We start from the raw sequence: 26743 nt of genomic DNA, 5'->3' as shown, positions 1-26743 counted from the left end.
GTGGCTCTTGGCTTCCAGGTACAACAGACGCAGCACAGCATGGCAACGTCTCACCTGGCATGTCAAATAGGTTCTGGGGAGCTTGGGTGGTGCAGAGGAAGAGACGCTAGCAGCGGAAAAGGAGGAGTCAGCCGAGGAGGAGAGGGAGAATGGAGTAGGAGGAGGAGGAGAAGAAGAGCCAGGCCTGTATGAAATCCGTGGCGGTAAAACCAAATCTACACGGGTGCCACGGGTTACATGCTTGACGGCCGTCAGAAGGTTCACCCAGTGGGCAGTAAAAGTTATATACCTTCCCTGCCCGTGTTTGCTAGACCACGTGTCTGTGGTCAGATGTATCTTGGCACCGACACTGTGTACCAGAGATACATTCACTTGCCGCTGAACATGGCCATATAGCTCTGGGATGCCCTTCTGTGAGAAATACTTCCTTCCTGGGAACTTCCATTGTGGTGTTCCAATGGCCACAAATTTTCGAAAGGCCTCTGAGTCCACCAGTTTATATGGCAGTAGTTGGCGGGCTATCAGTTCTGACAAGCCAGCCGTCAACCGTTGGGCAAGAGCTCATGTGCCTTCTTAAGGTGGTTGTCCCTAAGTGAGTGTTGGGCTTATTGCGACTTATGCGTCGACTGCAAAGGCTGCAGATGGCAACACTATTGTCATCAGCGGACATGTTAAAAAAAGCCCACACTGCGGAGCCATGTGCCGCCATCCCAGGAGCACCAGATGTGACTGTACATGATTGATGCCTGGCTCCTGATACATTAGCAGTCTGATTTGTCCCTCCTGTGCAATTTAAGTTCCGCCTGCTTCTCCTCCCTATCTGCTGGTCCACATCTCCCTCTGAACTCCCCTCCTCTTCCTCTCTTGTGGGCACCCACGTGACATCACTAGACACGTCATCGACTTCACCTTCCCCACCGCTATAATTAGAGATCTTGGAGTAGGCAGCAACACCGGGGACAAACCTCCTCCTTGGGCCGATCTGGGTACTGTCGTCAGACTGCTGAGTGGCGGTTGTTGCTACCTCCTCTTCCTGATCAAATGCCAAGAGTGGCTGCGCATCGGCAATGTCTTGTGATGGATCGAAAATAACTCCTGTGACTCAAGCGGATGGTATATGGTGGTAGTGGTGGTGTTGGTGATAGTGTCTTTGGGGGTGCACACAGCAGAAGAAGAGGGTGCAGATCGAGAGGATGAGGAGAGTGCAGAAGAGTAAGGCTGAGTGAGCCACTCAACCAAGTCTGGTGCGTCCTTTGACGTAATCGAACGCACCTTCTGCAATTTGCCACTTTGGCTCAAGCCTGTTGCTCCTGCCCTACCATCCCTGCGGAAGGGCCTGCTTCTTCCTCTGCCTGTCATTTTTTAAATGACCCTGTGACAGAAGTCTCTAGAGAAGTGCAGTATATGTGGAAGAATCTGTTTTGGGGGGGCCACTGGTCTATCACACCAGTCATAATACTTTTTTTAATTGCGTTTGTCACTCTTTGTAGTATCGCTGCAGAATCGCTCAGCAGTCACAATGCTGCACAGTGGAAATGCACTATACTATGCTTTCTATATGTGCAAGTATTTTATACATGTATTACAGCCCTATATACTGCACACCAAAGTACCATAGTACACCTATACCAGTCCTTAAAAGGACCGTTGTGGACCGAATAGTAGCTAGCGAACTGCAGACTGTCCCTGCTCCAAACACAAAACTGTCCCTCAGTCCCTACACTGATAAAAGACAGCTGCAGAATCGGTCAGCACTCAGCAGCACACTATAATATGTTTCTATATTTGAAAGAAAGTATATTATACGTGTACAGCCCTATATACTGTACACCTATACCAGTCCTTAAAAGGACCTTTGTGGACCTAGTAGCTAGTGATTTGCAGACTGTCCCTAATCTGAAAACCAAACTGTCCCTCCCTACACTGATGAAAGACAGCAGAATCAGGCAGCACTCAGCAGTGCACCATAATATACTTTTAGATTTGAAAGAAAGTATATTATAATTGTATTACAAAACTATATACTGTACACCTATACCAGTCTTTAAAAGGACTTTTGTGGCCCTAATAGTAATGGCTAATTATCTAGCTAGTGATTAGACTGACTGTCCCTGCTCCACACAGCGTCCTTTCCCTACACTGAAAAGTGACAGAATGTAAAATGGCCACCAGATCAGGTCTATTTATAAAGGTAGGGGGGGTATGTCCATGTGCTGATATTTGTCTCAATTGGCTGTCCTGTAACCCATGGGTCAAATTTCTTCACAATGTAAACAAATATGGCCGCCGCGAACAGCGACAAAAGTCCGCCGGTTTGGCAAATCGCGAACGAGCAAAATTCGCCGTGAACCGCAAGGCTACCTCTATTTATAGCATCCAGGAGATGGCCAGCAGAGGGGGCAATAAGAATTCCAGAAGGATAGTGGGGGGTTGAGAGGGGACATCAGAAGCATAATGAGATATCCTTCAACCTGCCAAAGCAGTGATAGCACAGCGGGCGGAGTTGGGAACACCTTTATGTACTGGAGTGAAAGCCATTAAAAAGTCTATAGGCGAAAAACATTTTAATAAAGTGAAATTTTATCAAAAATGTATCAAAAAGTTTTATATAAAAACATTAAGGAACGTCCTGGGGGGGGGGGGGGGTGGATCAGCTCCCATTGTAGTGGCGTCATGAGGTAGGTGGAGACGTGAACACCATACAAGAGACGTTCCTAACAAATTAGGAAGACAGTTTTGGGTATAGTACCGCTTAAAATTCCTTGTGGGGGAAACAAGAGCTGCAGCTGCATCATAACAGCCCGGGGCCTCCAGCCTGTTCAGCATTCTTAGAAACCATCCGCTGTAGGTCATCCGGGAAGAACCAGATCATGCGCCACCCTTCCTCTTCGGACATGTTGCGACCCCCACGGGACTGGTAGAAGGAGATGGCCGACTGGTTCCAGTCCAGGACAGAAAGCTGGAGACGGGCGCAACCCAGAGACAGGCACAGCTGAGGAGAGATGAGAAACACAGTGAGGACCGGCACAGCCACCATTATAACATCAGCTGAATTCATAATGGCCAGAAAATAGAAACCCTCCTTCAAGGAATTATCCTCTTACAACAACATCACACCAAGTGGAGGGTCTCATGGCCACCGAGTGTAGTATCATATGACAGTCTCAGCTGTGCTGTTTGTGTATAAACCTCACTATATTCTAAGATCATGAAGATTTAGGGTTTCCACTTATAATGTGGACAGGCCTAACACTAAACTACTAAAAGTGGGTTTATCCACGGCACCATCTTCTTCAGGTCATTCTGGCCGCTGTCTGGGGTGCAGTACACTTATGTGACCCATTATGCACTACTTGTTCAACAAAGATGCAGATTTCAGTGGCCCACACACCAGTTGTTGCTACCTCAGGTGGCTGCAGATCTTAACATTGCTATGAAAAACACATTGTGAGAATGGGGAAAAGAAAAAACAAAAAAAGGATCAGAAGAATTTTTAGAGATTGTCTACATTAAATTGATATAACATTTTCAGTGCTGGATACTAACAACCACTACCACCCAACCACCACCAACTACAAAACCTACAACAACACTTATCCAACAACAATATCCACCTAAGCACCCAGCCAACAACACCAACAACATACACCTACCCAAGACTCACCAAGCAACAACAACCACGACACCATCCACACCAATAACAGACCCCCCCCCCCCCCCAACAGCCACATAACCCAACACCACCAACATCCACAACACCCATCTGTGACAGACTCTGGACACCCTGTTCGATGTCTCCACCAAGAAACTGCAAGACGAGACCCTCAAATCTGGCTATATAGTTACCCCAATAACTAGGCAATACCAGTTTTGGAGCAAGCAGAATAGCAACTGTTTATTTAAACTAGTAAACAGGCTTTTATACACGTGAGAAGGACATTCTCCCCCCTGATAAGATTACCCTGAGGATACAAACTGCATACAATAATTACAGACATATACTATAAACATTATGTTAATTAGCTACCTGGATGACTCAAAAGGTCTGACCTTACATCCACCCACATCAATAAAACCACCACCCCAACAACTACACCACCCAACAACAACAACATCCACACCACCACCCAGCAACAACACCCATACCAACAAGTGAGTGAACACCTGCGGGCACAGCTGATTCAACAATATATATCTGTGGTCTTTAAGAATGGCACACAGTGCCTGTGAATGATAATTTATACTGGCTTCTTCTAGGTTATAGTAGGTCCGGTACTATGAAAATCACCTGTCTCTATGTAACCCTTTGGCTATCAATAACAGAATAGTTAGGACTAGGAGCAAACACCTGTGTGAGCAGCTATTTCTATATTGGAACACTAAATATTACCCACTTTGTGTGTATAAAGCCCAAAATATAGATGGAGTGTACTCACTTCTGCTGTAGCCGTCAGTAGCTTGGAGCCAATTCCTTTACCTGAATAAGACAAGAGAGGTCAGTAAAGGGGGGAGACACACCATGTTTGTATTTATTTATACAAGAGGAAGGTACCTATAAGGATACAGCTATCAGAACTGCACACAGGTCCCCTGAAGAGGAGCCCCATCATGACTATAGTTCCACACAGCTTTTCTATAATCACATGACTATTTCCTGTCCACACTTAAAAAAAAAAAAAAAAAAGAAGGAAACCACACACACACTTTAAATTTTACTTCAGACCCTTGATGTAGATAAATTAAGACACCTACATCATGGCGGAGCAAAATATAGAATCCATGGGAACTTGAAGAGGACCTGCCTGCCCGTCTACCATTTTTACATTCCACTTTGTGGTGACTGTAGGGCAGGGATATGCAATTAGCGGACCTCCAGCTGATGCAAAACTACAAGTCCCATCATGCCTCTGCGCGTCATGCTTGTGGTTGTTCCTATGCCTCATGGGACTTGTAGTTCTGCAACAGCTGGAGGTCCGCTAATTGCATATCCCTGCTGTAGGGGATAAATCTGGGTGGGTAACCATGTGATCTGGTTGGCTCACCTCCCCCCCCCCCCCCCAGTCATAGATCCAGTATACTCCACCTCTGTACTGTGGCATGACGAAGAGGTCTTCCAGGTACAGCGCTCGGCCTTTAAACGTGTTGTAGATGTAATGAGACAGGGCGTAACCCACCAGCCGCGGGCCTGAAAACATAAGAAAAATGAATAGACCCAGTTTATATTTCATAGCCTGTGAATGTGGATCTGGAAAAAAAAAAAAAAAAAAAAAAGTTGACAGGTTGAGTATATTGGCAGAAGAGGCTTTATAAAAAAAAATTTTTTTTATAATAATAATAATAATAATAATAATAATAATAATAATAATATATATATCTCATTGTGTGCATATATACAAATAATTAGTGTAGCGCTAAACAGAAATCAGCCATGTACTCAAACAGCGACTTAAAAATGATAAAAAACAAGTGAAGTGAAAACCGTGAAGGCAAAAAAGACGTTCAAGGCAAGAATAATCGGTGTACATAGAAGGCAGGTACATATATGTACATGAAAACATCCCTATAGGGTGTCACCCACGAAACTATATGTACATAAATACAACCATAAAGTCCCAAACTTATATGTAGCGGCTAATAACCCTCAATAGGGCGGCCTTGACTTTTGAGCTTACTGGTTACCTCCGCTTGGATTGTTCTTCCAAGTCTAGGGGTTCCCAGGGTTAGTATCCAACAACTTTGGATGCTGACACCATAAAAGTCCTTTAGAAAGGTTTTCATTTGCAGGGGTAACATCCAACAAACACAGTCTCATATGGGAACAGAGGGCAAGGGTGAATAAACTCAGGCACCTTGAACTGCTAATCACCAGAAAGTCTCTAATACGACCCAGACAGTAGCCACTCGCAGCTGGGCGCTCCTAGGCTGAGCAAATCTCTAGCCAGAGATTATGGCAGTCAGCACTTTAATCCAGAATTCACATAGCCTTTGACCTTGAATAAAGCTTTCAACCGAAAACGAATGGGAACCCTTTCCTCAGTACCTGGAATGTTCTCCGTCTCCTTGGCAGTACTGGAAAAGCAGGGATTTGTTGTTAGTGTCCTTGACAACCCAGCAACCAGGCACTTCTTGGGATGCCAGATTGTTGGCCCTCCTACGAAGAGTCCTCCCCGATCGCTTACACGAGCTGCGGTGCCCCTCCAAGCTGAGAGCACACCCGGACGCCTTGAATCCTCCTTCAGTTACTGCACTTCGGACTAGCCGGTTCCGAGACTCGGGAACAAATGGATTCTTACCCCAGACCATACGGGTCTAATGGGGCTAGTCAAACTGACCATGTTGCGGGGCGGCACACGCTCCCGTGACCGGGACCCCTCACAGGGCTACCCCGGTCCAGCTCCAGGCAGCTATGGCCTCACGAACGAACGAACCTTGAACACGTGACTTCAACATCTTAAGTACCCTTCCCCAGACTCCTCAACGGGGCCCGGCACACCCACTGATTGGCTCTAAAATGTTCAACCAGGCCTGGTTCTGGGCCTGTCAAGTGCACCTAACTGTACACATGGCCAGGCAGAACTCTAACACAGCCCAGCTAAACTGATGCCAAAGTTAAACCTACAGGGACTGATAGTCACCGCTCTTTGCTCACGGAAGGCTGAGAACTGAGTAATCAGCAGTCTTTGATCACTCTGTCGTTGATCTTAGAAACAGCTGGGGATAGAGGCAACATTGGCTTTATTCTCCCTCCACCTAGGCAAGTATAATTTACAAAAAAAAATTAAAATTATTCTCTCCTAATAAGAACCCTCCCTCCCAAGCAAAGATTACCACTGTAAAATATCTTCCTCCCTCAAATATCCACCAAAAATTAAACCTCCCTCCTCTAAACCGACCCCCAAAGCAAAAATATCTCTTGCAGTCAATACCTTCTCCCCCAGCAAAGATTCCCAATTATGAAGAAAATCTCCCTTCATCCAATCAAACTCCCCTCCCAGAAGCAAATCCCTGCAATTAACCACCCCCTGTAAACAAGAAACTCCCCCCTTCTCCAAAAGAAAATCCATCCCCTTTCCTTAACCTCCCAAAAAAAGAAACTCCCCCCCAGGCTGGAATTCTCACTTCCTCCTTCCCAAAACAGAAAATGAATGCCTCCCCACTTACCAGACCTCAGATTCAGCATGGCACAGAAGTAGGAAAAATTCTGCATCCCCCCCAGTCTCCCTTCGGCTGCATCATGTGATACCTCGAGGAGGAGTCTAGGAGTTCCCTTACCATCCACTGTCAATTGCCGGCATCTGAGACCTCGCAGTCATTTCATGTTTTTCAGGGGGACCCCTTATTAAACTGAGGGGATGGGGCACAATAGAAGGGGGCTGGCTGCAGCACGCTGAAACTCTGATTGCTTCTACTGTGCTGAAGCTAAACAGCAGGGACACTGTCTGGGCATTTTGCCAGGATACTCTGGGGGGTTTGAACACCCCTGACTCCCCCCCCCCCCTTATCTACGCCCCTGATTTTCATATGAGTGCAACTTTGTATCAGTAAAATCTTCTTACGGATGCAGAAATGAGGGGAAAGCTGCCCTCTACTGGACAGAAGCGTGTGCCGTTCTTCCCCAGAACTGTATGGTAATACAATTGTTATACTGTACATTATATAAAAATAATACTACAATACAAAGATACTCCCACAATGGTGAGATTTTCCTGCAGTCGGCTGTGTCTCTGCCCCTACAACAGTGATGAGATTTATCCCTCATGATACCTTCTGCTCTTTTCTGTTCGTCATCTTCCTCGACCACCAGACAGTGGAATAGAGGGGAGGGTTCCTCGAAGCCGTCACGGCGCAGCCCTGTGGGAGGGAAAAAAAAAATGGCAATGGCCAATGACTGATTTATGTCTATGCAAAGTACACAGGAGTGGCACTTGCATATGAAATATACCATTGGGGTAAAATATTGAAGATCCTGGTAAGGGGAACGGGGAGTGTCAGGATCATAGAGAGGTATGATTGTAAAGGGATAGGGTGGTACAGGTAGAGGGTACAGCACAGCGGTTATTCCTTGGATGCAAAATGGCATCCAGGATAAATCTTAACCAACCCCCCTTCCATATTTTCCCTGAAATTGTACAACTGAAGCTGTTATTGGATGATCTGATTATCCCAAATATCTGCAGGAAAACCCCCCATTATATTTTATTTTATTATATCCAATAGAGAATATTCCTCCCCCTCCATGTACCCCAAACTGGATGTCACCAACCACAGATACAGAGACTGCAGCCCAACCTACCTTCTGCTGTATTAATCACACGATCCGACATCTTCTCATATTCCGCCAAGTCCTGCAAAATAGAGATAAGATAAGATAAGCACAACACAGCACCCCTACTGACTGCACTGATCATTGCTACTGATAATTACACTCGGCATACAGGACAAGAGAAGTGGTACTGTGCAGAGTCCATACATACAGAATGAGTACAGATACCGAGAATCACACTAGGCATACAGACACAGCAGGAGTACAGACCCGGGAACTAATTGCTGGGATGGTGGGAACCCCTCATAGTGGGCACAGCAGGTGTACAGACCTGGGAACTAATTGCTGGGATGGTGGGAACCCCTCAGTGGGCACAGCAGGTGTACAGACCTGGGAACTCACAGGGATTGTTGGAAACCCCTCATAATGGGCACCACGTGTAGACTCGGGAACTCCGCACAGATTGTGGGAACCCCCTCATAATGGACACAGTGGTTGTACAGACCTGGGAACCCAGCACAGGGATGGTGGGAACCCCTCATAATGGGCACAGCGGGTGTACAGATCCAGGAACACAATACAGAGATGGAGTGGTTGGAGGATAAAAAGGAGGGGCAAAAGAGAGAAGAAGAAGAAAAAAAATGGGGTTTGGTTACCTTAAGTAGGGATGAGCCGAACACCCCCCGGTTCGGTTCGCACCAGAACTTTCGAACGGACCCCGCGTTCGTAACGAACGTTAGAACCCCATTGAAGTCTATGGGACTCGAACGTTCGAAATGGAAAGTGCTAATTTTAACGGCTGATATGCAAGATACTGTCCTAAAAAGGGTTTGGGGACCTGACTCCTGCCTCAGGGGACATGGGTCACTGCAAAAAAAAGTTTTAAAAGCAGCCGTTTTGGCGGGAACACTGATTTTAATGACGATTAAAGTGAAAAAAAAAAATGAAATATTCCTTTAAATATGGTGCCTGGGGGGGTGTCTGTAGTATGCCTGTGAAGTGCCACGTCTTTCCCGTGTTTAGAACAGTCCCTGCACAAAATGACATTAAACGGAAATAACACCATTTAAAACTGCTTGCGGTTTTAATGTTATATCTGGTTCCTGCAATATGGTTGAAAATCATTCAGAAAAATGGCATGGGTAGCCCTCCCTGCCCATTACCAGCCTATTTGGGTCTTGTACGCATATTAAGGGGAACCCCGTACCCATATTAAAAAAGGAAATGTGTGTGGCCCCCAGGCCCTATATACTCAGAACAGCAGTATACAGGCGGTGCAAACAAGACAGGGACTGTGTAGGTTTGTTGTGTTAAGTTGAATCTGTTTGTAATTTTCAACTGGTACATTTTTAAAGTGTAGCTCCAGTCAAAAAAAACTATTTTTAAGCTTTTTGGAAAACATAGGGAAGGGTTATCACCCCTGTATAATTTGTTTTGTCGTCCATCTTTTTTCATCTCACTTGCTGTTGTCTCCTTCAGTTTGCAAGTAGGAGATGTTTGTAAATTGGATGTTTGAAAGTAGGGGCCTGCCCTATATGCTCTGCAGAAATGGCGGAACAAGGTGTTGGTTTTGCCACAACATTGTAAGCCCTCAAAGTGACTCTTGGTGGGCGCTGGAGCGCCCTGCTGTGAACGATTATATCAAGAATTGTAATTACATGCCATTGTTGAACAGTGGTAGAAAAATTGACCTTTGGTGGTTGTGGTGCTGGTGCCACAACACTATAAGTCCTCACCGTTACTCTGGGTGGGCACAGGAAGGGGCCCTCCTGTGAAATATTATATCAAGAATTGTAATTACATGTCCCTGTTAAACAGGGGCAGAAAAATTGGGCCTTAGGCACTGGTGCCATCACACTGCAACCTCTGCCATATACTCTAGTTTTATTGCAGGAATTAGCCCTGCTGCAAAGCATTGCATCAAAAATTGTACTTAAACGCCCCTGTTAAACAGGGGCAGAAAAATTGGGCTGCTGGCATCACCCAGAACCAAAAATGTTCTTCCAACATATCAGCGGAGGAGGAAGAGGATAGACAATCAACATAACAGGACAGTCACTCAGCATCAGCATAGGCAGTCTTGAAGGGATGTGGTATTTCAAAAAAAATTATTCGGTTACATCAGCTTCAGGTGCTTGGTAGCTGTGGGTGATCCAAGACTGATTCATCTTGATGAAGGTCAGTCAATCAACTGATTCGGTGGACAGGCGCACCCTGTGATCGGTAACGAAGCCACCAGCAGCACTGAAGGTGCGTTCCGAAAGAACGCTGGATGCAGGACAGGCCAGTAGCTCAATTGCATACTGTGCAAGCTCTGGCCAGTGATCCATCCTCAAGACCCAGTAAGCCAGAGGATTTTCAGTGGGAAAGGTGTCCAAGTCTGATCTTGCCCCTAGGTATTCCTGCACCATGTAAATCAGACGCTGGCGATGGGTGCTGGAACCAATCATACCTTGGGGCTGCGGACTAAAAAATTGTCTGAAAGCATCAGTCAGACGGCCACCTTCTCCACCGCTCCTTCTGACCGATGCCTCAGCAACACGTTGTCCAGGACCAGGAGTTTGTGACCTCCCAGTCTCTGGGAACGCGTTGCACAGAGCTTTCTGCAAGGCCTCCCGGAGATGTCTCATCCTCTGCTCCCTCTGCGATGGTAAGATAAGGTCAGCAACCTTACCCTTGTACCATGGATCAAGGAGAGTGGCCAGCCAGTAATGGTCCCTCTCCTTGATCCGAAGAATACGAGGATCCTTCCGCAGGCTTTGCAGGATCAGGGAGGCCATGCAGCGTAGGTTAGCTGAGGCATTCGGTCCGGAGTCCTCTGGGTCACTAAGGACAACATGATCCGCAGCTACCTCCTCCCAGCCACGTACAAGTCCACGTGTTTCTTGGGACTGTAAATCATCCCTATAAGACTGCTGCTGCTGCTGCTGATGCTGAGTGCCAGCCTCCACCTCCATGCTGACACAATCATCCTCCTCCTCCTCCTCTTCCTCCTCCTCACCCTCTTCCTGTGTGATGGGTGGCACAGCAGGAACACTGTCTGGATAAAGGGGGCCTTGAGAGGCAAGGAAGTCCTCCTCTTCCTGCCTCTGTTCTGCCTCAAGTGCCCTGTCCATTATTCCACGCAGCGTATGCTCCAAGAGGTGGACAAGAGGTACAGTGTCACTGATGCATGCACTGTCACTGCTCACCATCCTTGTGGCCTCCTCAAACGGTGACAGGACAGTGCATGCATCCCTGATCATGCCCCACTGGCGTGGTGAGAAAAAACCAAGCTCCCCTGACCCTGTCCTGGTGCCGTAGTCGCACAGGTACTCATTGATGGCCCTCTGCTGCGTGTGCAGCCGCTGCAGCATGGCCAATGTTGAGTTCCATCTGGTGGGCATGTCACATATAAGGCGGTTCTTGGGCAGGTTCAACTCCTTTTGGAGCTCAGCCAGCCGAGCACAGGCATTAAATGATCGGCGGAAATGCACACAGACTCTCCTGGCCTGTTTCAGGACATCCTGTAAGCCGGGGTACCTGCCCAAGAACCGCTGCACCACCAGGTTAAGGACGTGAGCTACACAGGGCACATGGGTCAGTTGTCCCTGTCGGAGGGCGGAGAGGAGGTTGGTGCCATTGTCGCAAACCACCATTCCTGGCTTAAGCTGGCGTGGCGTCAACCACCTCTCGGCCTGCCCCTGCAGAGCTGACAAAATATCTGCCCCAGTGTGGCTCCTGTCCCCCAAACAAACCAGCGCAAGCACGGCATGGCATCGTTTTGCCTGCGTACTTGCGTAGCCCCTGCAACGCCTACGGAGCACCGCTGGTTCTGAGGACAGAGCACTGGAAGAGGCCATGGAGGAAGAAGAAGAGGAGGGGGTGGAGGAGAGAGGTGTGTCACAACCAATAGTAGCATTTTGGAGGCGTGGTGGCGGAACAACCTCCAACACTACTGCACCTTGTCCTGCATCCTTCCCAGCAGCCAGAAGAGTGACCCAATGGGCCGTGAAAGACAGGTAACGTCCCTGTCCATGCCTGCTGGACCATGAGTCAGCGGTAATATGCACCTTACCGCTGACCGCCCTGTCCAGCGAGGCAAGGACATTGCCTTCCACATGCCGGTAGAGAGCCGGAATCGCCTTCCGTGAGAAAAAGTGGCGTTTGGGGACCTGCCACTGAGAAACCGCACATTGTACAAACTCACGGAAGGGGGCCGAGTCTACCAACTGAAAAGGCAGCAGTTGAAGTGCTAGCAATTTAGCCAAGCTAGCATTCAACCGCTGGGCATGTGGATGGCTGGGAGTAAATTTCTTCCGCCGGTCCAGCAGCTGGGGCAGGGACATTTGCCTGCTATAATCGGACGTGGATGTACCACTAGCAGAGTTCCCGGAAGCACTTGGCTGTGACACACCTAATTCTACACCTTCATTCCTCTCAGAGCAGGTTTCAGAGAGGACTGAAGGTCTAGTGGGGTTGGAGATGCCAGCTGATGAGGAGCAAGGAGAGGTCCGCTTTGTTCTTTGGTGTGGGTCTTTGAGGTATGCTTGCCAACGAGCTGCATGGCAGGTCAACATATGTCTGGTCAAGCATGTGGTGCCCAAGCGGCTGATGTTTTGGCCACGTGAGATACGCTTGAGACATATGTTGCAAATAGCAGCGGTGCGATCTGATGCACTCGTCTCAAAAAAGGCCCACACCAAAGAACTTTTAGAATAACGCGCAGAGGAAGCGCTCAGCGCAGGCGGAGCTCTGCGTTGTGATTCAGTCGGTGTGCTGCCCCTAAGCTGGCCCCCGGAGGGCATCCTGCCTCGTTGGACATGTGCCTCCTCCTCCTCCTCCTCCTCCCTCCTTCCAGGCACCCACGTGGAGTCAGTGCCCTCATCATCCCCTCCCTCTTCATCGCTGTAGCAAACCTGGCAGTATGCTGCAGCTTGTGGAACATGACTGCCAGATTGCTGTGCTTCTTGAGCATTCTCTCTGCGCTCACGCTACTGCCTTCCTCTAGCTGAGTGTCATCATCAGAGCCCACCAAACACTGGGCATCCTCCTGGAGCATGTACCTAACACTGTGCTCAAAGAGTTCAGGAGACTCCTCAGGAGGACGTGGTGGGTCTAGGGAAGGAGTCACTGATGATGACATTGAGAGGAGGGACGACGATGTGTTGGCAGCTGCTTTTCTACTACCCTGAGACTGGGTGAGAGGATGAGGAGGATGAAGAGGGCTTGGTCATCCACTCTACCAAGTCTTTGGCATGTTGCGGTTCAACATGTCCAGCTGCAGAAAAGGACAAGCATGTCCCATGGCCACGTGCTGATGACAATGCACCGCGTCCACGACCAGCACTGTTGTCTCTAGACACGGAGCCTGCTTGCCCTCTTTTATCGGCTCGCGCCTGTCTGCCTCTCCTTGCTGGCCTTCCAGACATGGTAATGGCCTGAAGGGAGTTGGGTAAAACAGTAGTTGGGTAGTTTATATTGTGCTGGAGGCACACAACACCCACTAACTCCTGCAGATGCCTTTTTTATAGAACAGCAAAGTTAAAGGGGTATATACAGATGTATGCTGTGCTGGAAGCACACACAACTTCCAATAACTCCTGCAGATGACAATCGGGCTCAAATAGAGAACAGCTATGTAGGTGTATATAGTGGCATGTACTGGGTACAGAGCACGCAGACAGCACGCACTAACACTTCTGACTGCAAGCTCTATTATTAAAGCTAGATCACTAGCTATATAGGTGAGGTGAATATAGTGGTGTATACTGCGGTCAGGGCACAGACAGTAACCACTACACAAGAGCAAGATAGTAAATCAGCCAAAAACGATTGGTGTGTAACTGTGTTGAAGGTACACAGAACACCCACTGCTTCAGACGCCAACACACTGCACGAGGCTGCCTTAATGGCGGCCTTATATAGTGTGGGGTGTGCACTACACAGCCTGAGCTATGATTGGCCACAGGCAGGATGCCTGTGGCCAACCATGGCTCTCCTCGCTGCTGGCGCTGCGATTGGCCAAGCATGCGGGGTCACAGTGCATGCTTGGCCAATCGTGAGACAGCAATGCATTGAGCCATCGCAGTGCATTGTGGGCCACACGAATTTTGCCGCGAACGGCCCAAACGTTCGGAATTCGGCGAACGCACGAACGACCGATGTTCGAGTCGAACATGCGTTCGACTCGAACACGAAGCTCATCCCTAACCTTAAGTCCTAAGGTTTTGCCTTTAGCAAATAAGTTTGAGGTCCTGTCAGATGAGGACGATGAATGGGACTCATTGATTACTGCATTCTTCATGGATGATGAGTGCCAGGCTGCAATGAAGCGGGCTGGTTCTCAAGGGAGAGGGAGTAGTCAGGCTAAGAAGCAGCCACCTCAACTACCCTAATGGCAGTTCCCACTCCGTTAAAAGTGGCAACCATTAAAGAACAGTAAACCCTGATGAGTTTACTTCCTCTTTGATTCCCTGCAAAGGTAAAGCATAATGGACTACCATGCATCGCATAGTAGCCCATTATGTGTCAGTTACCTGACACAGGAGCCAGCGAAGTCACCGTTGTCCCCTGCAGTTCCAAGCGTCCATCTTCTTGGTGGGTCTCGCTGCTCCGGCGCATGCGCACGGGAGCCGACACTCACGGCATATAGCCACGATCTGCGGCTTACCCAGTGCGCCGTAGACAGCGGTGGCTGTCTTCAGGTAAATATCTCCTAAACCGTATAGGTTTAGGAGATATTTCTTGGACCTTCAAGACTTAATCTAGGCTTACCTGTAGGTCAAAGTGGTTTGTAAGGGTTTACAACCACTTTAATGTTGCCAGCTGAAGATTAGTAAGCACTCGTCATATGGCCCTATTTTTGCTCAGCGAGTTTGATGCTGACATTTTGTTCTTTCTCAAGAGACCCATCTGGGTCTGGCCAACATACATCTGGCAAAGAAGGAGTGGAGACGTGGTCCCTCTTTTTAGTCTCTTGCGGCCGAGCCTTACGGGGGGGGGGGGGGGTGTTGCGGTTCTTTTTTTGTTATGGTAGCAGGTAATTGAGGGGTAGAGATTGGGAGATGCATGGTCTTGGACGTCTCTGTGAGGGGGCAGGACCTGCGCCTGATTAACATCTATGGTTCCCAGACGAAGTGGGACAGCAAATGCCTCTTTACAAAGATTAAGCCTTTTCTCTTTACAGCCCAGCAGGTTATCTTTGGCAGTGATTTCAACACCATTACTAGTTCTAAAGACAGGAGAGGTTTCAGAAATAGGCTGTCAGAGCCCAGCTTTTTTCTCAAGCAGGTCTGGTAGATGCGCACATTAAGCGCTGCCCAGGCAGCATGGGGTCCATTTTTGAGCAAGGTGGTAGTCAGTGTAGGATAGTTTTTTTTTTTTTAAAGGGAGACTCTGCTTTTTCGGCACCTGTGTGTTTTGGTCAGTGGAGTTTTCCGATCACTGTATTCTGTGACTCTGAATGCTTCAGACATGCCACCTGTGGGGGGGTGTATCTGGAGATTGAATTCGGCCCTCCTGGAAGACGAGTGCGCAAGACACTCCTTTGAGGATTTTTTTCCCCAAGCAGAAGTAACTATCCTAGACCAAGTAAGTCTGAATGGTGTGAGCTTCTAAAACAGGGGACTGTTGTGCTTTTCAAGGCCATAGGAAGAAAGCAGCAGCAAGATAAGTATATCACCTACCAGCATTTTCGGAGGAATCTTGACAGCCTTGTTTTGAACGGAGAAGATTCTGGGGCGATCTCTGAGGTGAAGCTCCTCCTTAGAAGACATCAATATGACCGGCGTGTCTCTTTGGTTCAGGAGAGGAATTACGGGAAATACCATTCGCTTGACCCTTGCCAGAAATTTAAACAGTAGCAGTTAAGATGGTCAGTAGTGATGGCCGAACGGTTCGCCCGGCGGTCGTTTCGCAGCGAATTTCGGCCGTTCGCGGTCCGCTCGACTATTGGCGTTGTTCGCCCCGGCGGACTTACGTGTTTAATGTGTAAAAGAACTTTGACCTATGATGACACATCCATCATGGGGTACAGGACAGCCAATTGAGACATGACAGCACATGGACACTTGGACATTCCCCCTAACTTATAAATACACCCGATCCGGCGGCCATTTTACATTCTTTCTTCTGTCACTATAGGGAAAGGTTGCTGTTTGGAGCAGGGACAGATAAAACGCTAGCTATTTGGTACACAAAAGTTCTTTTAAGGACTGGTATAGGTGTTGGGTGTATATAGGTTTGCTGTGCTACTGATTCTTGCAGCAGCCTGAGTGTCTTTTTTCAGTTTAGAGAAAGGGACAGAGCGCTGTGTCTGCTGCTATTTTAGGGACAGCCAGATTAGTCATCATCATCATCATCATCAGCTGTTACTATCAGGTCCACAAAAGAGCTATTCGAGTGACCAGTAATTGTTCCAGTCTCCTCTTTTTTGCCAGTTTGTATAGGGACGGGAAGGAAGCAGTGTGTCAGGCAGTGAGGGTCAGTTTAAAGACTTGCTGTTACTATTAGTTCCACAAAGGTTCTTTTCAGGACTGGTATCAGTGGTACGGTAATAGGCTTGTACACGTATAATATTCTCTTTCTTCCAAATATAGAAAGAATATTATACTTGACTGCTGCCCTTCTGCTGCAGTCTGCTAATCATTCACAACTCACTTGTTCCACAAAGCTCTTTATCAGGACTGGTAACTTGGTCTGTGTAGGGTGCTACAGTACATAGGGTTGAGTGCGGTACAGTCTGCTGTTCTGTAAGGACCGCTATCGGTCCACAATACATAGGTTTGAGGTGCACCACTGCTGACCGCTGCCCTATACTGCAGCAGTCCTTCAGCAGTATAGGGACTGACGTACAGTCTGCTAATCAGTCACACACACAACCTACTTGGTCCACAAAGGTCCTTATAAGGACTGGTAACTTGGTGTAGGGTGCTACAGTACATAGGGTTGAGTGCGGTACAGTCTGCTGTTCTGTAAGGACCGCTATCGGTCCACAATACATAGGGTTGAGGTGCACCACTGCTGACCGCTGCCCTATACTGCAGCAGTCCTTCAGCAGTATAGGGACTGACGTACAGTCTGCTAATCAGTCACACACACAACCTACTTGGTCCACAAAGTTCCTTATAAGGACTGGTAACTTGGTGTAGGGTGCTACAGTACATAGGGTTGAGTGCGGTACAATCTGCTGTTCTGTAAGGGCCGCTATCGGTCCACAATACATAGGGTTGAGGTGTACCACTGCTGACCGCTGCCCTATACTGCAGCAGTCCTTCATCGGTATAGGGACTAAGAGTTTTGTCACAGGGTGATTTAAAAAGTGACAGGCAGAGGAAGAGGCAGGCCCTTCCGCAGGGGTGGTAGGGGTAGGGCAGGAGCACCAGCCTTGAGCCAAAGTGGGAAGTTGCAGAAGGTGCGTTCAATTACTTTAAAGGACGCACCAGACTTGGTTGAGTGGCTCACTCAGCCTTACTCTTCTGCACCCTCCTCATCCTCTCGATCTGCACCCTCTTCTTCACTCTCTGCTATGTGCACCCCCAAAGACACTACCACCAACAACACCCCCACCACCACCACCACATACCTTCCGCTTGAGTCACAGGAATTATTTTCCGATCCATATCAAGACGACATTTCTGATGCGCAGCCACTCTTGGTATTGGATCAGGAAGAGGAGGTAGCAACAACCGCTACTCAGCAGTCTGACGACAGTACCCAGATCAGCCCAAGGAGGAGGATGGTCCCCGGTGTTGCTGCCTACTCCGAGATCTCTACTTATAGCGGTGGGGAAGGTGACGTTGATGATGACGTGTCTAGTGATGTCACCTGGGTGCCCACAAGAGAGAAAGAGGAGGGGAGTTCAGAGGGAGATATGGACCAGCAGATAGGGAGGAGAAGCAGGAATAACTTACATTGCACAGGAGGGACAAAGCAGACTGCAAATGTATCAGGAGCGAGTCATCGACCATGTACGGTCACATCTCGCGCTCCCAGGACACCGGCACATGGCTCCGCAGTGTGGGCTTTTTTTAACGTGTCCGCTGCTGACAATAGCGTTGCCATCTGCAATCTTTGCAGTCAACGCATTAGTCGCGGTAAGCCCAACACTCACCTAGGGACGACCGCCTTAAGAAGGCACATGGGCATCCATCACCGAGCCGAGTGGGAGCAACGTAACACACAAAGCCACACTGCAGGCTCTCACCGTCCAGCCTCGTCTTCTACTTCTTCTTCTCCTCTCTCCTCACAATTGTCCTCCACTCCACCTTCCATCACGCCAAGCTCACAGTTTCCTGCAAAAAGGCAGGCTTCCGTGGGCCTAATGTTCGAGCATAAAAAAAATGATGATGCCGGATAACCCTCTTGCCCAACGATTGACGGCTGGCTTGTCAGAACTCATAGCCCGCCAACTACTGCCATATAAACTGGTGGACTCGGAGGCCTTTCGCAAATTTGTGGCCATTGGAACTCCACAATGGAAGGTCCCAGGAAGGAAGTATTTCTCAGAAGGGCATCCCAGAGCTATATGGCCATGTTCAGCGGCAAGTGAATGCATCTCTGGCACACAGTGTCGGTGCCAAGATACATCTGACCACAGACACGTGGTCTAGCAAACACGGGCAGGGAAGGTATATCACTTTTACTGCCCACTGGGTGAACCTTCTGACGGCCGTCAAGCATGTAACCCGTGGCACCAGCGTAGATTTGGTTTTACCGCCACAGATTGCATGCAGGCCTGACTCTTCTTCTCCTCCTCCTCCTCCTCCTCCTCCTCCTCCTACTCCATCCTCCTCCCTCTCCTCCTCAGCTGCCTCCTCCTTTTCCCCTGCGAGCGTCTCTTCCGCTGCACCGCCCAAGCTCCCCAGAACCTATTCCACATGCCAGGTGAGACGTTGCCATGCCGTGCTGCGTCTGTTGTGCCTGGAAGCCAAGAGCCACACTGGCCCTGCACTCCTTTCAGCTTTGCGTTCACAGGCAGATCAGTGGCTAACACCGCTCAATTTGACAGTTGGTAAAGTGGTGTGTGACAACGGTGCCAATCTGCTTAGCGCATTGAAACAGGGCAAAATCACGCACGTGCCATGCATGGCACACATCTTAAACTTGGTCGTGCAGCGATTCCTTGTCAAATACCCTGGGGTCCAGGACATCTTGCGGCAGGCAAGGAAAATCTCGGCCCATTTCAGAAGATCTTACACAGCCATGGCTCGCCTTGCTGACATTCAGCGGCGACACCATCTGCCGGTCAGACGTCTTATTTGCGATTGCCCGACACGATGGAACTCAACCTTCTATATGCTTGATAGGCTGCTCCAGCAGAAACGTGCAGTTAACATCTACCTGTATGAACTCTGCGAAAGAAACGGTTCTGGGGAGCTGGGTTTTTTTTCACCGCGCCAGTGGCTGCTCATGCGCGACGCATGCAGACTTCTGCGGCCATTTGAGGAGATCACCAAACTGGTCAGTCGCAGCCATGGCGCCATCAGTGACATGGTACCTTATGCCTTCTTTATGGAGCGTGCATTGCGTCGCGTCATTGATCAAGCTGTGGAGGAGCAGGAGCGGGAAGATGAGGAAGTCGCAATGCTGGATGAATTCCCAGGGGGGGCTACTCTATCTGAGACAAGTCAAGTCAACAACAGGAGTCTGATGAGGAGTCAGAGGAGGATGGTGCCGGGGCGGATGAGGAGGAGGAGCAAGAAGAGCATGCTTTAAACCTTTCTGGGATCCCTGTTGTGCATGGAATGGGAGAGGAGAATGAAGAGGACGACATTATCCTGGATGATGAGCAGGAGCCAGGCCACCACACTGCTTCCACTTTAGTGCAAATGGGGGCCTTCATGCTCCAGTGTTTTAATAGGGACCCCCGTATAAAAAGCATAAGGGTCAAGGACCAGTACTGGGTGGCAACGTACTTAGACCCCCGGTACAAACACAAAATGGCGGAAATGTTACCGCCATCGCAGAGGGCTGTCAGAATGCAGCACTTCCAGGCCTTGCTTCGAGAAATGCTGCATTCTGCTTTTGCATGCGCTGGCAGAGGTGCAATTCCCACTCCCAGAGAAGGATTTGAGGGTACCAATTCAACAGCGCCTGCAAGAAGAGGCCGGTTTGAAGATGTGTTGGTGACTTCGGATATGAGGTCATTCTTTCAGCCGACCCATCGACAGGTGTCATCCGGATCCAGCATCAGGGAACGCCTAGACCATCAGGTGTCCGACTACATTGGGTTAACGGCCGATGTGGACGCTCTGAGGAGTGATGAACCCCTGGACTACTGGGTGGGCAGGCTTGACCTCGGGGCCAGAGCTTGCCCAATTTGCAATCGAACTGTTGGCTTGCCCCTCATCCAGTGTCCTGTCCAAAAAGGACGTTCAGCGCAGCAGGGGGGATAGTGACCGATAAGCGTACTCGCCTAGCTCGACAGTGTTAACTACCTCACATTTCTAAAAATGAATGAGGCATGGATCTCGGAGGAATTCAACACATGTGACCAGTAGACCATGTATATGTCTATAAACATTTTTTTTAATCAAGCACACAGACCTTCTTTCTTCATTTGGCTCACTTCCTTGTCCCAAAAAAGCACACCGTACTATATGCCCCTACCCTCCTCTTTGAAGAGGTTGAGCGGTGTCATATTTCTACTGGGGCTGCTTATGAGGGGATCACACCATCCCTTTGCTGTGCTGACTTACTCCTGGGCCTGCTTATTATGAGGGGATCACACCATCCCTGTGCTGTGCCGAGTTTCTCCTGGGCCTGCTTATTATGAGGGGATCACACCATCCCTGTGCTGTGCTGACTTCCTCCTGGGGGTTCTTATTATGAGGGGAATCACACCATCCCTGTGCTGTGCTGACACTGCTGAGTTTCTCCTGGGCCTGCTTATTATGAGGGGATCACACCATCCCTGTGCTGTGCTGACTTACTCCTGGGCCTGCTTATTATGAGGGGATCACACCATCCCTGTGCTGTGCTGAGTTTCTCCTGGGCCTGCTTATTATGAGGGGATCACACCATCCCTGTGCTGTGCTGACTTACTCCTGGGCCTGCTTATTATGAGGGGATCACACCATCCCTGTGCTGTGCTGACACTGCTGAGTTTCTCCTGGGCCTGCTTATGAGGGGATTACACCATCCCTGTGCTGTGCTGACTTACTCCTGGGCCTGCTTATTATGAGGGAATCACACCATCCCTGTGCTGTGCTGACTTACTCCTGGGCCTGCTTATTATGAGGGGATCACACCATCCCTGTGCTGTGCTGACTTCCTCCTGGGGGTTCTTATGAGGGGATCACACCATCCCTGTGCTGTGCTGACTTCCTCCTGGGGCTGCTTACGGTGCTGCTGTCAGTGCTCTCTGTCACAGTGCTGCTGTCAGTGCTGTATGTCACGCTGCTGATGTCAGTGCTGTATGTCACGCTGCTGATGTCAGTGCTGTATGTCACGCTGCTGATGTCAGTGCTGTATGTCACGCTGCTGATGTCAGTGCTGTATGTCACGCTGCTGATGTCAGTGCTCTCTATCACGGTGTTGCTGTCAATGCTGTATGTCACGGTGCTGGTGTTAATGCTTTATGTCACGCTGCTGATGTCAGTGCCCTCTATCACGGTGCTGCTGTCAGATGACTCTATCACGGTGCAGGCGTCATTGCTGTATGTCACGCTGCTGGTGATCATCTCCTGCACCCTCTTTGCCTACCCTGGTCCCTGACCTTCCCTCTCCTCCATTGCCTTCATGCGCTCCACAGTCCTGAATTGTCAGAACAATTTCCCATATAAAAAAAAAAAAAAAAAAAAGAATGCTTGTAGTTATCGATCCCAAATTCACCTCATACATGTGTTATGTCATTGGCCATGTGGTGGGACTATGTTTGCCCAGCTAATAATTATCTTGTGGCTGCAAATTTGACCTAAAGGTTTGCGAAGTTCGCCTCCCATTGAAGTCAATGGGGCCCGCTGCGAACGGTCGGCCTCGTTTGCGGTCCGCGTTCGCGAAACGTCCCGTCGGAAGTTCGTCCATCACTAATGGTCAGTGGCCTGAAGGACAGTACAGGCTCTCTGAAGAAGTCTAGGTCAGGGATCCTGGAGGTGGTCGGGTCATACTATGCCGATCTCCTGGAATGAAGGAACCTTAAATCGGCCAAGGATGTTGGGTTTTTTGGACTCTACACCAGGTCTGGAGAGTAATGTTCCTTTGATGAATTTGACAGATGAAATCACTGCAGATGAGGTAGTTTAGGCTATTGATAAACTGGTCATCAAGAAAACGCCAGGGCCAGATGGTTTCACAGCCAAATTTTATAAATGTTTTAAGACAATCCTGGCTCCCTACCTTGCAGAGATTTTTAATTTTTTTTTCAGGAGGGTTCTCTCCCTCCATGAGGCAATCTGCAGTGATCCTTCTGTCAAAGGGTAAAGATCCTTCGATGATTGGGAATTGGCGCCCCATTAGCCTTCTCAATGTCGATAGAAAGATACTGGCAAAGATTTTTTTCTGGCAATTATCGCCAGTGGCAAGCAGTTTATTATCCCACCACCAGCACTGTTCGGTCCAAGGTAGAAGCACTTTCTCAGCAGTGTTAGCTGTCCGGGAGGCTGTGGAGTGTTGTAGGGCTGCTGGTTGGGGTAAATTTTTGCTGACATTGGATCAGGCTAAGGCCTTTGATAGGGTTAATCATGAGTACTTGTGGCTCCTTCTTGGCAAATATGGCTTGGAGGGGGGTTTCATTGATTGGCTCAAGATTTTATACAAAGGGGCTGAAAGCTTTCCTCTGGTTTATGGTTGGGTCAGGCAGCACCTTTGTGGTCAGCTCGGGTGTGTTTCATTGGTGTCCATTGGGTCCTCTGCTATATCCGTTTGCAATCGACCCCTTCATTAGAAGGCTAGAGAGTGGACCATTGTGTGGGGTACCTATGGGCATCGCATGTGAGCCTCCTTTGAAGGTTGCGGCCTATGCTGATGTTTCTCTTTTTGTCTCTGGGACTGAGGCATCAGGTTCAAAGGTCAAGCAGGACATGTGAGAAGCTTTCTGGACGGGCGTGGAAGGAGAGAGCTTTGTTCTCCCGGATGACTTCCCAGAGCCCCAACAAAAAAAAATGAGTTCTAGGCATTGAATTTGGCCCAGGTGACTACAGTCAAGCAAATTTGGTGAACAGGCTCAAGAATGCAGATGCCAGGGTGGCAAGCTGGAAAGGTTGGCAGCTTTCCTTGAAGAAAAAAGGTTGATCTGATCAAGACTTACCCGATTACGATTTTTCTGTATGTCAGTTTTGATTAAGTTTTGCAAGTTTCTCTCTATACCAGGGTATATCGTTGTTTCTTCCAGCTGTTATGGGGGAACAAAATAAACCTTGTCAAAAGGAATGTGACTTGCCTTCCTAGGCATCAAAATTGCAAAAAGAATGTCTGCAACTTGATTGCTTCTTCTTGAATCTTTATTGAGCACAAACAGCAGTGCGACATCAAAGCACTAACATGTTTTCGGGAAAAGCCTTCCTCATAGCATGAAGGTTTACAATAAAAATCAAGTTTATATAGGAAAAAGTATCAATTCCTCCAAAAAAAAAAAAAAAAAAAAAAAAAAAAAAAGGGGCGGTACAATCCAATTTAAAAGCAATTAATTAAAATCGTGTGAGGTTGGTAGAACCAGAGAAAAAAGGGGGGAGGGAAAGACCAATCTGGAATGGCAAGAATTGTATGTATGGTCTCTGGCCAACCAACCTCAATGTTTTGCATCTTGTTGTGTGCTCATATTTGCAAAATATTATATGAAGCTATATCCAAGCAAAATATTATATGAAGCTATATCCAAGCAAAATATTATATGAAGCTATATCCAAGCTCAAAGTTCAAATCTCCAAATATTTCTCCGGCGGGGAGTGGGTGAAAAGGGCAAATGTGGTAATGTAGACAAAAACTCACCCAAGCTCTACCGCATGTTGATAGGATGATGAGCTGAATAGGTGGTCAAGCCATTGTGTCCTATACATCAAAAATTGCAAAAAGAATGTCGGCATCTCGATCAACATCTAAAGCACTAATGTTTCAGCAAAAGCCTTACCGCTACGAAGATGTATGTGTGTGGACCTGTTGGGGGGGGGGGGGGGGGAGTTTGTAATACCATGCTTTCTCCTGCAAAAGCGTCCCTGGTTGCTAGGATACTAGTCCAGTGACCCTCCATTCACTGTCTCTGGCGGCATCGGCGCCGGTGGTTGGGTGGGAGAGAGCACACAGACAGATAGTGCAGTGTGACCCAGCTGCAGGACATTAGCCCTGCTGCAGCAGGGAAAGGGGGGGGGGGTGGGAGGTGCGTGGTGTTTGGGGGTGGCTGAAATAGGAGGGGCCCCCCGACAGAGAGAGGAGAAGGGGGGTGCCCCCCCCCCGACAGAGAGAGGAGAAGGGGGGGCTGGCTTGGTGCTGGGGAAGAGAGCGCACAGTGAGCTGCAGCATTCAGCGAGGGTGAGGGGACCGGACCCGACTCACCACTGTCACCATTCACCAGTGGCAGTGAAACTGCCAAAAATCATTAGCCCTACTGGAGCAGGGGAAGGGGGGGGGGGGCGTTCTGCTGGCAGGAGAGAGTGCACTTCCCACACTGGCTGGAGCATATGCTGCTGTGTCCGGGTTTCAGGAGAAGAGAAACCTGTGCACAGCTGTCAAAATCCAGACTGTCTGGGTGATTCCCGTACAGGAGGCAACCCTAGTATCCACCACACCTCCCGCTGAAGTAGGGTATGGTGTGCATCTCTCTCTCTCTCTCTCCCCCCCCCCCCCCCCCCAACAGATCTTCTCACCTGTTTCAGACCACAAAAAGAAAAAGACTCCAGATTACCACCATGGACTGTTCTAAAATGTTTAGATACATTTGAAATATTTTTTGCATTGCTATTTAGAGTGTCATTGTAGAACAGGGATGGTGGGAACCCCTCATAATGGGCACAGCGGGGGTACAGACCCAGGAACTCAGCACAGGGATGTTGAGAACTTCTCATAATGGGCACAGCAGGTGTACAGACCCAATAACTCAGCCCAGTGCTGGTGGGAACCCATCATAATAGGCACAGCGGGTGTACAGACCTGGGAGCACAGGATGGTGGGAACTCCTCATAAATGGGTACATCAGGTGTACAGACCCAATACCTCAGCCCAGTGATGGTGGGAACCCATCATAATGGGAATAGCAGGTATAAGGACCTAGGAACTTCGTGCAGGGATGGTGGGAACCCCTCATAATGGGCACAACTCATCACAGGAATGGTGAAAAACCCCTCATAATGGGCACAGCAGGTGTACAGCCCCGGGAACTCAGCACAATGATGGTTGGAACACCTCATAATGGGCACAGCAGGTGTACAGACCTGGGAACTCAGCATAGGGATGTTGAGAACCTCTCATAATGGGCACAGCAGGTGTACAGACTCAATAACTCAGCCCAGTGCTGGTGGAAACCCATCATAATGGGCACAGCAGGTGTAGGGACCTGGGAACTTAGTGTAGGGATGGTGGGAACCCCTCATAATGGGCACAGCAGGTGTGCAGACCAGGGAACTCAGCACAGGGATGGTGGGAACCCCTCATAATGGGCACAGCTCAGCACAGGAATAGGGATGAGCTCAGGCGTGTTTGCATGGAACACGTGCAGAGCCTGCCAGGAAGTTGGCGCAGCGCTGCGCTAATCACAGGCAATGAGACATTGCCCCGATGTGCGGCTGCAGAGATCGGGCAATGTCTCATTGCCTGTGATTAGCGCAGCGCTGTGCCGACTTCCTGGCGGGCTCTGCACGTGTTCCATGCAAACACGCCTGAGCTCATCCCTACACAGGAATAGTGAAAATCCCTCTTTTTTTTTTTTTTTTTTTTTTTTTTTTTTTTAACCACTACTATTCCTTTATATCGGCTTTTGGAATTTACAAATGCTGCAATTTAGAAATCGGATGAAAGATTTAGCGCTGGAAAACACTTTTTGATAGATAAAAAGTGCATTTTATATACATCTATATCGATCAGACCGAAATGAGGGACAAATGAGGAGGAAAGAGGGACATTGCTCCAAATCAGGGACAGTCCCTCCAAATCCGGGACAGTTGGGAGCTATGCTTGTAGTCATTCATAGGGAACTGTAAATGAATGATGCCGCTGTGTGGGTGAAGCCCCAGACAACCGTGCGGATTTCAAATATTTCTATAGGAATATAATTCCGATCGTCTCACCTGGATCATCTGCATGATCTCTTCGCAATCTCCCGGCTCCGCCGCTCGCACCCTGTATCTGGCCATCACTCCCATACAATGTGTGCAGGTACACTCGCTAATCCCCTCCTCTGCCAACCAAGCCTCGCTGCCTTCTGTGGCCAGAGTTCATAGAGCCAGCAGGAGTCTCACTCCTCCTGTCACGTTCCTGTGTCTGATGACCGCATTGAGATTCAGCACCTTTTTGGCATCTGCCTGATCTGCTATCACAGCATAGAGAAGAGTGTGAAAGAGGAAACCTTGG

At 48.8% G+C, this 26743-nt stretch overlaps 1 protein-coding gene across 2 annotated transcripts; it reads right to left on the bottom strand.

The window, feature by feature from the left end:
* Positions 1-2572: 2572 nt before the first annotated feature.
* On the bottom strand, positions 2573-26743 carry LOC143964234 (thialysine N-epsilon-acetyltransferase-like). Of its 2 annotated transcripts, XM_077473932.1 has the most exons (6): positions 26461-26743; positions 8294-8345; positions 7765-7851; positions 5084-5185; positions 4437-4477; positions 2573-2992 (listed from the first exon to the last, which is right to left on the bottom strand). In XM_077473932.1, exons 1-6 carry the CDS (start codon positions 26533-26535, stop codon positions 2792-2794), a joined length of 558 nt encoding a protein of 185 aa, XP_077330058.1. In that variant the 5' UTR covers positions 26536-26743; the 3' UTR covers positions 2573-2791. The 2 variants fall into 2 exon arrangements, with proteins under 2 accessions (XP_077330058.1, XP_077330059.1); XM_077473933.1 differs by lacking the exon at positions 7765-7851.

This window comes from Lithobates pipiens, unplaced genomic scaffold (genome assembly GCF_037356315.1).
Source record: "Lithobates pipiens isolate NorthernLeopardFrog02 unplaced genomic scaffold, aLitPip1_a1.2 Scaffold_8, whole genome shotgun sequence".
Lineage (NCBI taxonomy): Eukaryota > Metazoa > Chordata > Amphibia > Anura > Ranidae > Lithobates > Lithobates pipiens.
This window is presented reverse-complemented; position numbering and strand designations above follow the sequence as displayed.

Bases quoted from the DNA above. Each gene is read 5' to 3' on its own strand.
- LOC143964234 (XM_077473932.1), bottom strand. From the start codon at position 26,535: ATGGGAGTGATGGCCAGATACAGGGTGCGAGCGGCGGAGCCGGGAGAT. The intron at 4,478-5,083 runs GTGGAGTATACT...TGTCTTATTCAG, and splicing joins CGTCATGCCACAGTACAGAG to GTAAAGGAATTGGCTCCAAG. The intron at 2,993-4,436 runs GTGAGTACACTC...ATCTCTCCTCAG, and splicing joins TACTGACGGCTACAGCAGAA to CTGTGCCTGTCTCTGGGTTG.